The sequence below is a fragment of the Podarcis gaigeae genome, assembly GCF_964106915.1.
Source record: "Podarcis gaigeae genome assembly, chromosome: 6".
Classification (NCBI taxonomy): domain Eukaryota; kingdom Metazoa; phylum Chordata; class Lepidosauria; order Squamata; family Lacertidae; genus Podarcis; species Podarcis gaigeae.
The window spans coordinates 1576600-1590028 of record NC_139682.1 but is presented as its reverse complement, the minus strand read 5'-3'; the positions used below and the strand labels follow the sequence as shown (position 1 = coordinate 1590028).

Genomic DNA, 13429 nt, shown 5'->3' with positions numbered 1-13429 from the left:
TGATGAAAATATTTTAATACTATACTGTACTATACTACACTGAGCTGTGTGAATGTTTATTTGATTGTCCTTGAATCTTCCTGCCACCCTTGCCATCCTCTGCTGCCACACCCTTTTGAGAACCTCTGCCTTCTTCCTTCAGGGGTGTTTTCACATCTCCCTGTAATCATCAAATATATTGCAAGTCTGGTAGGAAGAAGGTGGCCGCAAGCCTCCCTGCTCACAGACTCAGCCTCCGTAATCCCCACAGGTCATGCGTGGCACCAGCACCAAGTGGGAGTGAACAGGATGCATCCCCAGAAGCGATATCACCAGACAACAGGCAAGTAAACCAAGCCTCACACAACTCCCCGGGGGATGAATGAATGACAGCGTTCTGATGTGATGGGGCCATTTCATTGAAAGCGGCAGGCGGGTCACCCAAGCGCAGCGCAGGCCTGAGGGGGTCTGAGAAGCGGAAGGGAGAGGGAAAACAGGCAGAGGCTGACTCCTAAGTTATACCCAGACTACGCTTTGAAAACAGGCAAACAAATAAGGAAATGAATGTTTATTTTCCCCAGCCTTGCTTGCAGAAGCCTCATCTCACTGGGAAATGTGGAGCTTGGGTGGGGGGAAAGAAGAAGGGGGGGATGTTGCAAGGATTTGAAATATGCCTGAATAGATGCCGGCCCCCCTTTCCTTTCACTGCGGGAGCCTTTCATTTCTAAAACCGGGAAGAAAAAATATGAGCGAAATCAATCTTCTTTTCCAGACGAGCTGTTGAAACAAGCGGAGCTCGATGAAATACAGCGCAGCATTACATTTTCTAATGTCTTCTGTGCCACATGCAAATTGCATCAAAAATACTTAGAATTAAATAAGAGGGTAATAAATAATAACGAAACCCATGAAACCTGGAGAAACAACGACAGGAGAAAAATGAATGTTTTCACTTGGGATTAGAAGCAAGATGAAGAATTTGTACAATGTGTGGAATGTACAGGAGTCAGGTTGGGGGCGCGGAGACGGTGGGGAGAGGGAATTATATCAAGAACCTGTGAAGATCCAAACACTGCACAGAGGGAGAAGGGATTGTGGCAAAGATCAGCCAGAGAAAGGCAATTCAGAAATGTTTCCAGGAAATCCAAAGTATACTCAGAAGTGAAGCTGACAGGAATTGAGAAGTGTCCTTGCAGTTCCTCGAAGGGAACCCTAAGGCATGGGTAGGCAAACTAAGGCCCGGGGGCTGGATCCGGCCCAATCACCTTCTAAATCCAGCCCGTGGATGGTCTGGGAATCAGCGTGTTTCTACATGAGTGGAATGTGTGCTTTTATTTAAAATTCATCTCCGGGTTATTTGTGGGGCATAGAAATTCATTCATTTTTTGTTTCTCTTCAAAATATAGTCTGCCCCCCCCCACAAGGTCTGAGGGACAGTGGACCGGCCCCCTGCTGAAAAAGTTTGCTGACCCCTGGCCTAAAGCATCCTTCGCCTGCCTGGCACCACCCAGATATTTTGAACTAACACTCCCATCGGTCCCAGCCAGTGTGGCCACATGACGCTGGAGCTGGTGGGAGCTGCAGTCCAGAACATCAGGAAGGTGCAAGGGTTTTTCGGCTGAGGTAGTTGGGCATGTTTAGCCTGGAGAGGAGAAGACTGAGAGGTGGCATGATATATCCATCTTCAAATATCTCAAGGGCTTTTGCATGAAAGATAGAGCTAGTTTGTTTTCTCCTGCTTTGGAGGGTAGGGCTCAAACCATGGGATTCAAGCTGTATAAGAAAGGAAACTGCTATTTATTACAGTCCTAGAGGTCTTGAATAAGAAGCTAAGAGAATCATCAGAAGTCAGAGGCATTAAGGTGGGACGAAAAGAATTTAAGTTAAGAGCCTTCGCAGATGATCTAGTCGTAACGTTGGAAGAACCAAGACAAAGTGCGAAAGAGGCAATAAAAAGAATGGAAGAGTTTGGGAAGGTATCAGGGTTTAAACTTAACAAAAACAAGACGAAAATGCTAGTAAAAAAATTGAAGAAAGAAGAGATGGAAGAATTACAAGTAGACTCAGGAATCGCGATAGCTAAAAAAATAAAATATTTAGGAATATGGATGACAACAAAAAATATAAACCTGTACAAGGACAACTATGAGGTGGTATGGAAAGAAATTAAGAAAGATATGGATATATGGAGTAGACTAAAATTGTCATTATTAGGCAGAATTTCTGTGATAAAAATGAATATATTACCTAGACTGTTATTTTTATTTCAAGCAATATCAGTGGTAAAAGGGATAAGACAATTTAAGGATTGGCAAAAAAACTTAGCGAAGTTTGTCTGGCAGGGGAAAAGGCCAAGGATAAAAATGAAGATACTAGTAGATAAGAAAGAGAGAGGTGGTTTTGATTTACCAGACCTGACTTTATATTATGAAGCTTCGTGCTTGGTATGGTTAAAAGACTGGCTGACTTTAGAAAACACTGACCTATTAGATTTAGAGGGCCATGATAACAGATATGGTTGGCATTCGTACCTATCGTACAACAAAGTAAAGGTACATAAAGGTTTTCTAGACCATGTGATTAGGAAATCTTTATATGAAGTATGGGATCGGAATAAAAACCTCCTGGAAAGAAAGACACCGTGGTGGATATCACCAATTGAGGTGCTGACAACAAAAAAAGCAAACATGGAAGGGGAAAGAGTAACATATAAGGTTATTACTAGGAAAACAGCCCAAGGGATAAAGCTCAAACCATACGACCAAATTGAAAAGATGTTAACAGGGTGGCTGCAATACCATCAGATCAGTGATTTATTAAAGGAAGACAAAAAGAGAAATGGGTTCGAAGATAAAAAATCGAAATTCCAAATCGAGTTAATAGACTGTAAAGATAAAATTTTATCAAGAATGTATAGCTTATTGCTAGAATGGTATACAAAAGATGAAGAAGTAAAGGAATCAATGATAAAATGGGCAATTGATATTGGGCATAACATTGAATTGGATGCGTGGAAAAGATTATGGGAGGAGGGTTTGAGATTCACAGGATGCATGGCTTTAAAGGAAAACTTGCTAAAAATGATGTATAGATGGCATTTGACACCAGTAAAATTAGCTAAAATGTATAGGAAAAAAGAAAGAAAGTGTTGGAAATGTAAAAAGACAGATGGGGACTATTTTCATATGTGGTGGACCTGCGATAAGGTAAAAAAAATTTGGGAAGCAATTTTAGATATACTTTCCCCAAAAGACCAGAAGCGTGTCTATTAGGCTTAATAGGAACAGAAATTAAAATAGAAGATCAAAATTTGTTCATGTATGCTACAGCCGCCGCGAGGATCCTTCTGGCCCAAAGATGGAAAGTACAAGATATACCAACTATACAGGAGTGGCAGGCGAAGTTGACAGAATATGCAGAACTTGCCAAACTGTCAGGGAGGATCCGGGACCAGGGAGATCAAAGATATCAAAATAACTGGAGTAAATTTATTGAATACTTAAAGAAGAATTGTAAAGAGGTCAAGACACTAGCAGGATTAACATAATACCTCGAATGTATAATAGTACTAATTTGAGAATGATGTGTGTGATGGAAAGAGGATAAATATACCAGTTGTGGGGAGGGAGGGGGGTCGTGACTCGGCAGAGTCAAAGGGAATGTATGGTGTTATTACAATTTGTTGGAAAAGAATATGTAAGGAAAACAATAAAAATTCACTTGGGAAAAAAAATAAGAAAGGAAACTGGACTAAACATTAGGAAGAATTTTATGATAGTTAAGAGCTGTTAGACAAGCCTTTCTCAACCTGTGGGTCCCAGATGTTTTAGGCCTACAACTCCCATCATCCCTAGCTAGCAAGGGCAAAGCTCAGGGATGATGGGAGTCGTAGTCCAACATCTGGGGACCCAAGGTTGAGAAACACTGTGTTAGACAGTGGGATGGACTCCCTTGGGAGGTGGTGGACTCTTCTTCCTTGAAGGTTTTTAAAGAGGTGGCCATCTGCCAGGGAATCTTTAGCTGTGATTCATGCATTGCAGGGGTTGGACTAGACAATCCTTTGGGGTCTCCTCCAACTGTACAACTCTATGATTCTGACGCAAAGAAGGTGTCGCCCCAGCAAGCCTATGCAAAAGGAACCACACAGGGTGAGCGCTCCCCATTATACTCTAAAAGCAGCAGACTCGCACCCATCTATTCCCAGCCGCTGCCACTGCTGTGAAGAAGATAAAGCATCTTCACGAGTGTGATTGCAGCCGAAGCAACAGCAAGGTTACCAACAGAAGCTGCTCCCAAGACATCTCCAACTGCTAGACTCTGAGGAAATCAATCTAGCTGAACCTCCCTTAAATGAGAATGTCCCTCTGTAATGACTCCGGCTAATGCTTTAACTGCTTTTTGGCTTCCCACTGAATTGTCAGATGAAGAATAAGCTTGTTGGAGCATGAAACTCTGGGCCCTGCGCAAATAAATGGATCAGAACACTGTTATAAAAACATCAGTCAAATTTAGCGAGTCTGCATTCGGCTGCCCTTGCAGGGTTATTCTGGCAAAGGGAGGGAAAATCAACAGTTGGCCACAGCTTCCTAGAAAACTATCCCTGAGCACTCAAAGAGGTTGCTAAGGATGCCAGCCAGCAAAAAAAATCACACCATGGGGCAGTTGTTGGCCTGCTGCCCGTCAATGGAGCCATTTCCCCAAAAGGCTCTTAAAAATGCTTTTCACATTTTTGTGGGTGTCAGAATGATAAGCACTGCTTCTATCTGCACACTCTTAATGCCATCAGCTCCAGAGTTGAAAAGGCTACAGCAGAAGGCAGAGTACGGATTGCCAAAGAAGAAAGAGCGTCATTAAGACCCTATCGATTAACGGGAACAGAAAGCACCACCCTACTGCCACATTTCTAGAGTATATCACATGCACAGCCAACCTTTCTGATAACTGTTTTCACATTTCAAACACATTTCAAACAGGCAGCTTGGAAATAAATTCCATTTGCCACATGAAGAGAGCTCAGTGAAATGTGCTTAAGATACAGATTTGAGTTTCACAAATGCCTTGTCAAGGGTGGTAGTGAAGTGACGCACGGAGGATATCATTATAACGTCATGGCCATAATGCAAAGGGGTTCTGGATTCGTTCTGGAGGTCCGTTCTTAACCTGAAACTGTTCTTAACCCGAGGTACCACTTTAGCTTTTGAATTATGGTGCTGGAGGAGACTCTTAAGAGTCCCATTGACTGCAAGAAGATCAAACCTCTCCATTCTGAAGGAAATCAGCCCTGAGGGCTCCCTGGAAGGACAGATCCTGAAGCTGAAGCTCCAAGACTTTGGCCACCTCCTGAGAAGACTCCCTGGAAAAGACCCTGATGTTGGGAAAGGTGGAGGGCACAAGGAGAAGGGGACGACAGAGGACAAGATGGTTGGATAGTGTTCTCGAAGCTACCAGCATGAGTTTGACCAAACTGCGGGAGGCAGTGGAAGACAGGAGGGCCTGGCGTTCTCTGGTCCAGGGGGCCACGAAGAGTCGGACACGACTAAACAACTAAATAACAACAACTACAACAACACTTTAGCTAATGGGGCCTCCTGCTGCCGCCGCGCGATTTCTGTTCTCATCCTGAAGCAAAGTTCTTCACCTGAGGTACTTTTTCTGGGTTAGCAGAGTCTGTAACCTGAAGCGTCTGTAACCCGAGGTACCACTGTATAGCAGTGCGGTATTTTTAGAACTGGGAAAGGAAGGGAAGAATTATATGAACCTAACTTGTTTGACCTCATAAGTGCTATTCCCATTTCAGACTGGCCACTGAGATGATCAGATTGCTCGAGCTACACGATAGGGGGCAGCAACTTTTCAGCAAAACAGCATGTGCTCTAAGAGTCGCAAGACAGAGTCCCTTGCAACTACAGGCGCCCCAAGAGCTATTCCTCAGCATCCGCTGCAGAACTGCAAGGAATCCAAAGGTGCAACAATTGGGATCAAACATCACTTTCTGGGCACCTCCAAAAGATTCCTCAAGGGGCTGCTCGGGCCGGCAGAGCAGAAATGCTAGACCCCCTGGGCATTGTAGCAAAGAGATTTTTTAGAAGGGAGGCTGGAGGCAACTTAAGATTCAGTAACAAACTTTCCTATTTCCCAGCACAAGCAGCTGCTCCCCACAGCCTGAAAAGTGTTGGGCCCAGTACAATAAAGAGGGCAGACAGCTGCTCTGGATTTAATTGCTCTGTTAGAAGAGATTAGATGGATTTCATTCTTTTATATCAGTTGCCTTGGGACTCCTGAATCAACTCAGCTGCCTTGGTTGTGGGTGGGGGGGGGGACCCCTTTGTAGTGGTTCTAATTGCTTTTGGATGAAAGTGGTGCTTGTGGGGGGTGTTCCAATATGGAATTCTACAGCGGCTGATCATACCCCCCATGCCACTTAACATCTATACGAAACGGCTAAGTGGGGTCACCTGAATATTTGTTTTGCAATGTCATCAATATGCTGATGACATGCAGCACTATTTCTGCTTTGTACCTCCACAGGTCTGGCAAGAGCGGATAAACTGGAGCTCAATCCAAGCCAGACTGAGGCACTGTTGGTGGGTGGATAGGAGCCAACCTGTTCTGGATAGTGCTGCGCTCCTTGGATCCCAAGAAAGACAAAATGCTGCAGGCTCAGCTGTTCAGTTCCAATCTGTTTCCTCCGAGGATGTGGACAGGCTGCTTGGACGAGTGAAACCAACCACCTGTCTCCTTGATCCTTGCCCATCCTGGCTTATAAAAGCTAGCCGAGAAGGGCTGGGTAATGGGCTTCACAGGGTGGTGAATGCTTCTCTCTGTGAGGGAGCCTTCCCAGATCCACTGAAAGAGGCGGTCATTAAACCACTTCGTAAAAAAAAAAAACCCTCTAAACCCAGCCAATATGGCCAACTATTGCCCAGTCTCAAATCTTCCATTCTTGGGCAAGGTGATTGAGCAAGTGGTTGCTGAACAACTCCAGGCATGCCTGGAAGAAGCGGACCATTTGGATCCCTTCCAGTCGGGATTCAGGCCTCATCATGGGACTGAAACTGCCTTGGTTGTGCTGGTTGATGATCTCCGGTGGGCTAGGGACAAAGGTGAGAGCTGTTTCCTAGTTCTGCTGGATCTCTCAGCAGCGTTTGATACCATCGACCAGAACATCCTTCTGGACCGTCTGGAGGGGCTGGGAGCTGGGGGCACTGTCCTACAGTGGTTCCGCTCCTTCCTCCTGGGCTGGTTCAGAAAGTGGTGGTGGGGGGTGAGTGTTCAGACCCCTGGGCTCTCACTTGTGGGGTGCCTCAGGGTTCTGTCCTCTCCCCCATGCTTTTCAACATCTACATGCAGCCGCTGGGAGAGATCATCAGGGGGTTTGGGCTGGGTGTTCATCAGTATGCGGATGACACCCAGCTCTACCTCTCTTTTAAATCAGAACCAGTGAAAACGGTGAAGGTCCTGTGTGAGTGCCTGGAGGATGGATGGCGGCTAACAGATTGAGGTTGAATCCCAACAAGACAGAAGTACTGTTTTTGGAGGATAGGAGGCAGGCAAGTGTGGAGGACTCCCTGGTCCTGAATGGGGTGACTGTGCCCCTGAAGGACCAGGTGCGCAGCCTGGGAGTCATTTTGGACTCACAGCTGTCCATGGAGGTGTAGGTCAATTCGGTGTCCAGGGCAGCTGTCTACCAGCTCTATCTGGTACGCAGGCTGAGACCCTCCCTGCCCACAGACTGTCTTGTCAGAGTGGTGCATGCTCTGGTTATCTCTCGCTTGGATTACTGCAGTGCGCTCTATGTGGGGCTATGTGACCCGGAAACTGCAATTAATCCAGAATGCGGCAGCTGGACTGGTGACTGGGAGCGGCCGCCAGGACCACATAACACCAGTCCTGAAAGACCAACATTGGCTCCCAGTACATTTCCGAGCACAATTCAAAGTGTTGGTGCTGACCTTTAAAACCCTAAATGGCCTCGGTCCTGTATACCTGAAGGAGCATCTCCACCCCCCATCATTCTGCCTGGACACTGAAGTCCAGCGCCAAGGGCCTTCTGGCGGTTCCCTTGCTGTGAGATGCCAAGTTACAGGGAACCAGGTAGAGGAGGGCCTTCTTGGTGGTGGCACCCGCCCTGTGGAATGCCCTCCCACCACCCACGTCAAAGAGAAGAACAACTACCTGACATTTAGAAGACAGCTGAAGGCAGCCCTGTTCAGGGAAGTTTTTAATGTTTAACAGACCACTGTATTTTAATGTTTTGTTGGAAGCCGCCCAGAGTGGCTGGGGAAACCCAGCCAGATGGACGGGGTATAAATAATAAATCATTATTATTATTATTATTATTATTATTATTATTATTATTATTATTATTATGTTCCCAAATATTATGGCCTTGCAGCAGCACAAGGATAGGGAACCTCTGGCCCTCCAGGTGTACCTGCTTCACAGCAGGGGATCTGCAGGTGGTCCTTGTGAGAAGAGGAAGGGAGAGTCCCTAAAACTTGCCTAGTAGGGACCCAGGACTAGAAGCTTGGAAAGGAAGAGGCCAGGGGGGTGGGGGGAGTAGGTGAGGGAGGAAAAACTTTTTTTTTAATGAAAGGGGCGAGACGGAGCATCAAATTGGTTCTCCAAATCACCTATTTTTGTTACATGGAAACTGGAAAAGCAAATGAGGTGCAACTTTAATTTAACCCATTTCAAATACCTTCAGTCTTGAGAAATTATTCAACTGTTAAATAGAAGCACAGCTGCATCTCCTCTTAGCTTTCCATGGATAGAATTGCATCTCCAAGCATGACTAGAAACTGTCACGGAGCTATTTATTTCAAATGCACCTCCCAGGTCTGCCTCCTACAGTTTTCCTGCTATCGGTACAACCTTCTCTCTTTTGCATGTTCTGCTTCATTTGAGCACTGAGTTTCAACAGGGGAACCTGAGGCCTTCCAGATGGGTGCTGGACCCCCCCCCAACTCCCCCCAGCCCCAGCCAGCCTGGTGAGGAATGCTGGGAACCACACACCAGCACAGGTCTCCCATCACTGCTCCATGGCACCTTAAGTGATTGATATTTATGAGGTGGGCATTAGAATGAATGCAAAAAGCTACGTGTCTACCACCAGACAAAGGCCACACGTTCCACCACCCGCATTTCAAGAACACGAAAGTGACAAAGTATAAGAAAGAATCCAAAAATGTTAGCTAGAGCATCATCATTCTCATCTGCAGCAGCCCTAACGGCTTTCTTCCCCACCCCACCCCAGAAAAGATAAAAATATTAATACTGTAACTATTAAAAATCAAACAACAAACTCAAAAATAGAATTTTCAGAAAATAGAGAAATCAGTTCTGAAGGTAGCTTAGCTTGTTGCAAGAGATGAATTCAAGCGAAAACCTGTGTGATGGTGAAGCCACTCTCTGGAAAGGGGGCAGAGCCAAGCGCCTGCAATCAGCACATGTACAGTCCAGGTGCAAGAGAGAGACACCTGGCTGCTCCCCAAGAGAGACTTGGTTTCTCCCGCCCTCTCCAGCCACCCATGGATCCCTTTCTCCAGTTACTTGTCTGTCCCCGTTTCCTTCCCCAAAGCTGGAAGGGGAACCCAGAGAGGCCAGGCGAGGCTTCCTCACAGAACACGAGCCCTGAAGGTGGATCAGAGGAAGGCAGGCTATTTAGTGCAGCAGCATCCTGCTCCCCTGTGTGGCTAATCAGAAGCCACTTGAGAAACCCATAAGTATCACATGGAGGCAACAGCTTCTCAGCAAATGGTATTCAATGAATGGAGGGCATCATTGGTTCTAGTATTATGGCATCTACCCAAGGCCTTATGTGAGTCCTTCCTGATGACACCTGTGATCCTTTCAACGTGGAGATGCTGAGCCCTGAACCTAGGAACTTCTACACACAAAGGTGGTGCTTCTATCCACCAAGCCACAGGTTGTTCCTCTTTCTCCAATGTTTATTACTTCTTAAGAGACTTATACAGTCATACCTCGGGTTCAATATGCGCATGTGCGCAAGCAGCAAAACACGACACGCGCAGACGCGCCCTCGCGTCTTACGTTCCATTCAGGATGTGAACGGTGCTCTGGAATGGATCCCGTTCGGATCCCGAGGTACCACTGTATACTGCTATACACTGCAAAATTACCCAACTGGTACAAGAATAAAACAGCACAATAAAATTGCATCAAACTACATGCAGAGACAAGAAAACAGTGAGCAGAGGACAATTAAGTGAACATTTTAAAACCACTTTCGAGTTTGTTTTTTTACAATCAAGCGGTGTATAAATTTTATGAAATAAACACCAATGGCCAGTAAATGCTTATGGAAATAAAAAGGTTTTATATATTTAATAATGAAATATTATTATTCTATAGTAATCTAATGATTGCTGAATGTTACTTTATTTGATGCAAGTTGCTTATTTTAAAGTTATGCTTCATTATCACATTTTTGTATTACATTAGGTTGTTATGGTGGTGCTGTGGTCTAAACCACTGAGCCTAGGGCTTGCCGATCAGAAGGTTGGCGGTTCAAGGACGGGGTGAGTTCCCATTGCTTGGTTTCAGATCCTGCCAACCTAGCAGTTCGAAAGCACATCAAAGTGCAAGTAGATAAATAGGTACCACTGAGGTGGGAAGGTAAACGGCGTTTCTGTGTGCTGCTCTGGTTCGCCAGAAGCGGCTTAAGTCATGCTGGCCACATGACCCAGAAAAACTATCTGTGGACAAACGCCGGCTCCCTTGGCCAGTAAAGCGAGATGAGCGCAGCAACCCCAAAGTCGTCTGCGACTTGACTTAACGATCAGGGGTCCCTTTACCTAGGTTGTTATAAGGTGTGCATTCTTTGTTTCTTCGGCTTGTAAACCGCCTTGGGTATTGTAAGATAGAAAGACGGTATACAAATTACAGGTAGGTAGCTATGTTGGTCTGCCGTAGTTGAAACAAAATAAAAAAAAATTAATCGTGAAGCTGAGGCTCCAATACTTTGGCCACCTCATGAGAAGACTCCCTGGAAAAGACCCTGGTGTTGGGAAAGATGGAGGGCACAAAGAGAAGGGGACAACAGAGGATGAGATGGTTGGATAGTGTTCTCGAAGCTACCAGCATGAGTCTGACCAAACTGCGGGAGGCAGTGGAAGACAGGAGTGCCTGGCGTGCTCTGGTCCATGGGCTCATGAAGAGTCGGACACAACTAAACAACTAAACAACAACAAGCTATGTTGGTCTGCCGTAGTTGAAACAAAATATATAAAAAAAATTAAAATTCCTTCCAGTAGCACCTTAAAGGTAAAGGGACCCCTAAGTATTAGGTCCAGTCGCCGACAACTCTGGGGTTGCGGCGCTCATCTCGCTTTACTGGCCGAGGGAGCCGGCGTACAGCTTCCGGGTCAAGTGGCCAGCAGGACTAAGCCGCTTCTGGCGAACCAGAGCAGCACACGGAAATGCCATTTACCTTCTCGCCGGAGTGGTACCTATTTATCTACTTGCACTTTGTCATGCTTTCGAACTGCTAGGTTGGCAGGAGCAGGGACCGAGCAATGGGAGCTCACCCTGTCACGGGGATTCAAACCGCTGACCTTCTGATCGGCAAGTCCTAAGCTCTGTGGTTTAACCCACAGCACCACCCGCGTCCAGTAGCACCTTAGAGACCAACTAAGTTTGTTCTTGGTATGAGCATGCATACTTCTTCAAATACACTGAGACAAAAGTCACCAGACCTTTACACAGTGGTACCTCGGGTTAAGTTCTTAATTTGTTCCGGAGATCCGTTCTTAACCTGAAACTGTTCTCAACCTGAAGCAACACTTTAGCTAATGGGGCCTCCTGCTGCTGCTGTGCTGCCGGAGCACGATTTCTGTTCTCATCCTGAAGCAAAGTTCTTAACCTGAGGTACTATTTCTGGGTTAGCGGAGTCTGTAACCTGAAGTGTATTTAACCCGAGGTACCACTGTACATAGTGAGAGGGTGGGGAGGGGTGTTACTCAGAAGGGGGTGGGAATGGGTGATTGGCTGATAGGTGTGGTAAACCTGTTGATGACTGTTAACGACTGCAATAGGTCTTACAGGAAAAAGCAAGGGGTGAGATGGCTAAAAATAGCTTTATCATGTATAATGAGATAAGAATCCAATGTCTCTATTCAGACCAGGTCTCTCCAGGGTTGTAATTTTGGCAATGAGTTGCAATTCAGCAGCTTCTCTTTCCAGTCTATTTCTGAAGTATCTGAAGAAGTGTGCATGCATATAGAAGCTCACAAACTTCGCTGGTCTCTAAGGTGCTAATGGAAGATATAAAAATTAAAAGTGATGATGATGATGATGGGAATGTTGATTTCCATGTCGTGAGCCGCCCTGTGCGATCTTCGGGCGAAAGGCGGTCTTACCTGCACACATTTAACAAGTGAGAGCAACCATGGGGGGGGGGGGGCTTCCCCGGGCCCCTCCCCCACCCCGAAACAACAACACATGATGCAGCCCCCCTCCCCCCGCCGGTAACCATGGCGACACCTCAGGCGCCTCCTCGCCCCGGGGGGGGGGAGGTTGTGGGGAGCCCTCCCCTCCTCTCCGCCCCCGCTGACCTGGTAGCTGAGCAGCTCCCCGACGTCCATGCCGGCGGCGCCCCTTCCCCGCCGCGAACCGGCGCTTCTCTCGCCGCCTGCGCCGCCGCCTTCTTCCGGACTGTCGCAAAAGGCCGCGAAGCTGCCGCAAAGCGCCCGGAAGGGGAGGGGGAGGGAGAAGCGCCGCCGCCGCCGCCGTAAAGCGCGCGCGCCGCACGTGGAGGCGTCGCTCGGCCGAAGGAGGAGCTGCGGCGGCGGCGGCGGCGGCTATTGCGTCTAGCGCCCCTGGCGGCAGGGCTGGGAATCGGCGCGCTTGCTCGCGGCGTTCCTTTCCCCCGCCCTCCTTTCGAGGGAGGCAGTGTGGCGCAGCGGTTAGAGCGGCGGTTCCCAAGCTTTTTTCCCTTTCCCATCATTATGATTATGATTATTTTCTTGGCCTGCGTATTGTTTAGGTGGTTTTGTTGGGTGGCAGGAGGCTGCTGCTGCTGATTTTAATCTTTTCTATCATTTTAGATCTTCTTATGATGTGTATGGAAATCTGTTGTGTGTCTGAAGGTGTTTTATTTATTGTTTATGGCTACTTCTGTTATGTGCGTGATTATGCGTGTTTTTTCATGTTGTAAGCTGCCTACAGCGTGGTTTTTAACCATGTAGGGGCAGCATCCGAATAAAATGATGTGTGCATGCATTAAATTTGTTGGCTGCTTGTCACCCAAAGGGGAGAAACTAAACAGAAGGAGATGAAGGGGGAAGAGGGGGTTTCATATGATACATTGATATTTAATAACACCTATGAAAAAATAAAAACCACACACCCTCTTTATAAATAATAAAGCTACACATTAAAATTCAGCAAAGATAGGGTGGGGGCGATACCTCCCTTGATAGGTGGGGGA

General features: G+C 46.6%; 1 protein-coding gene across 1 annotated transcript in view; it reads right to left on the bottom strand.

Moving 5' to 3' along the window:
- CTNNBL1 (catenin beta like 1) overlaps window positions 1-12735 on the bottom strand; it is an 88214-nt gene extending 75479 nt beyond the window's left edge. Inside the window, exon 1 of the mRNA XM_083744391.1 lies at window positions 12555-12735. Coding sequence (XP_083600517.1) covers window positions 12555-12584 — 30 coding nt within the window. The 5' untranslated portion in view covers window positions 12585-12735. The remainder of the gene's footprint in view (window positions 1-12554) is intronic.
- Window positions 12736-13429: the final 694 nt, after the last annotated feature.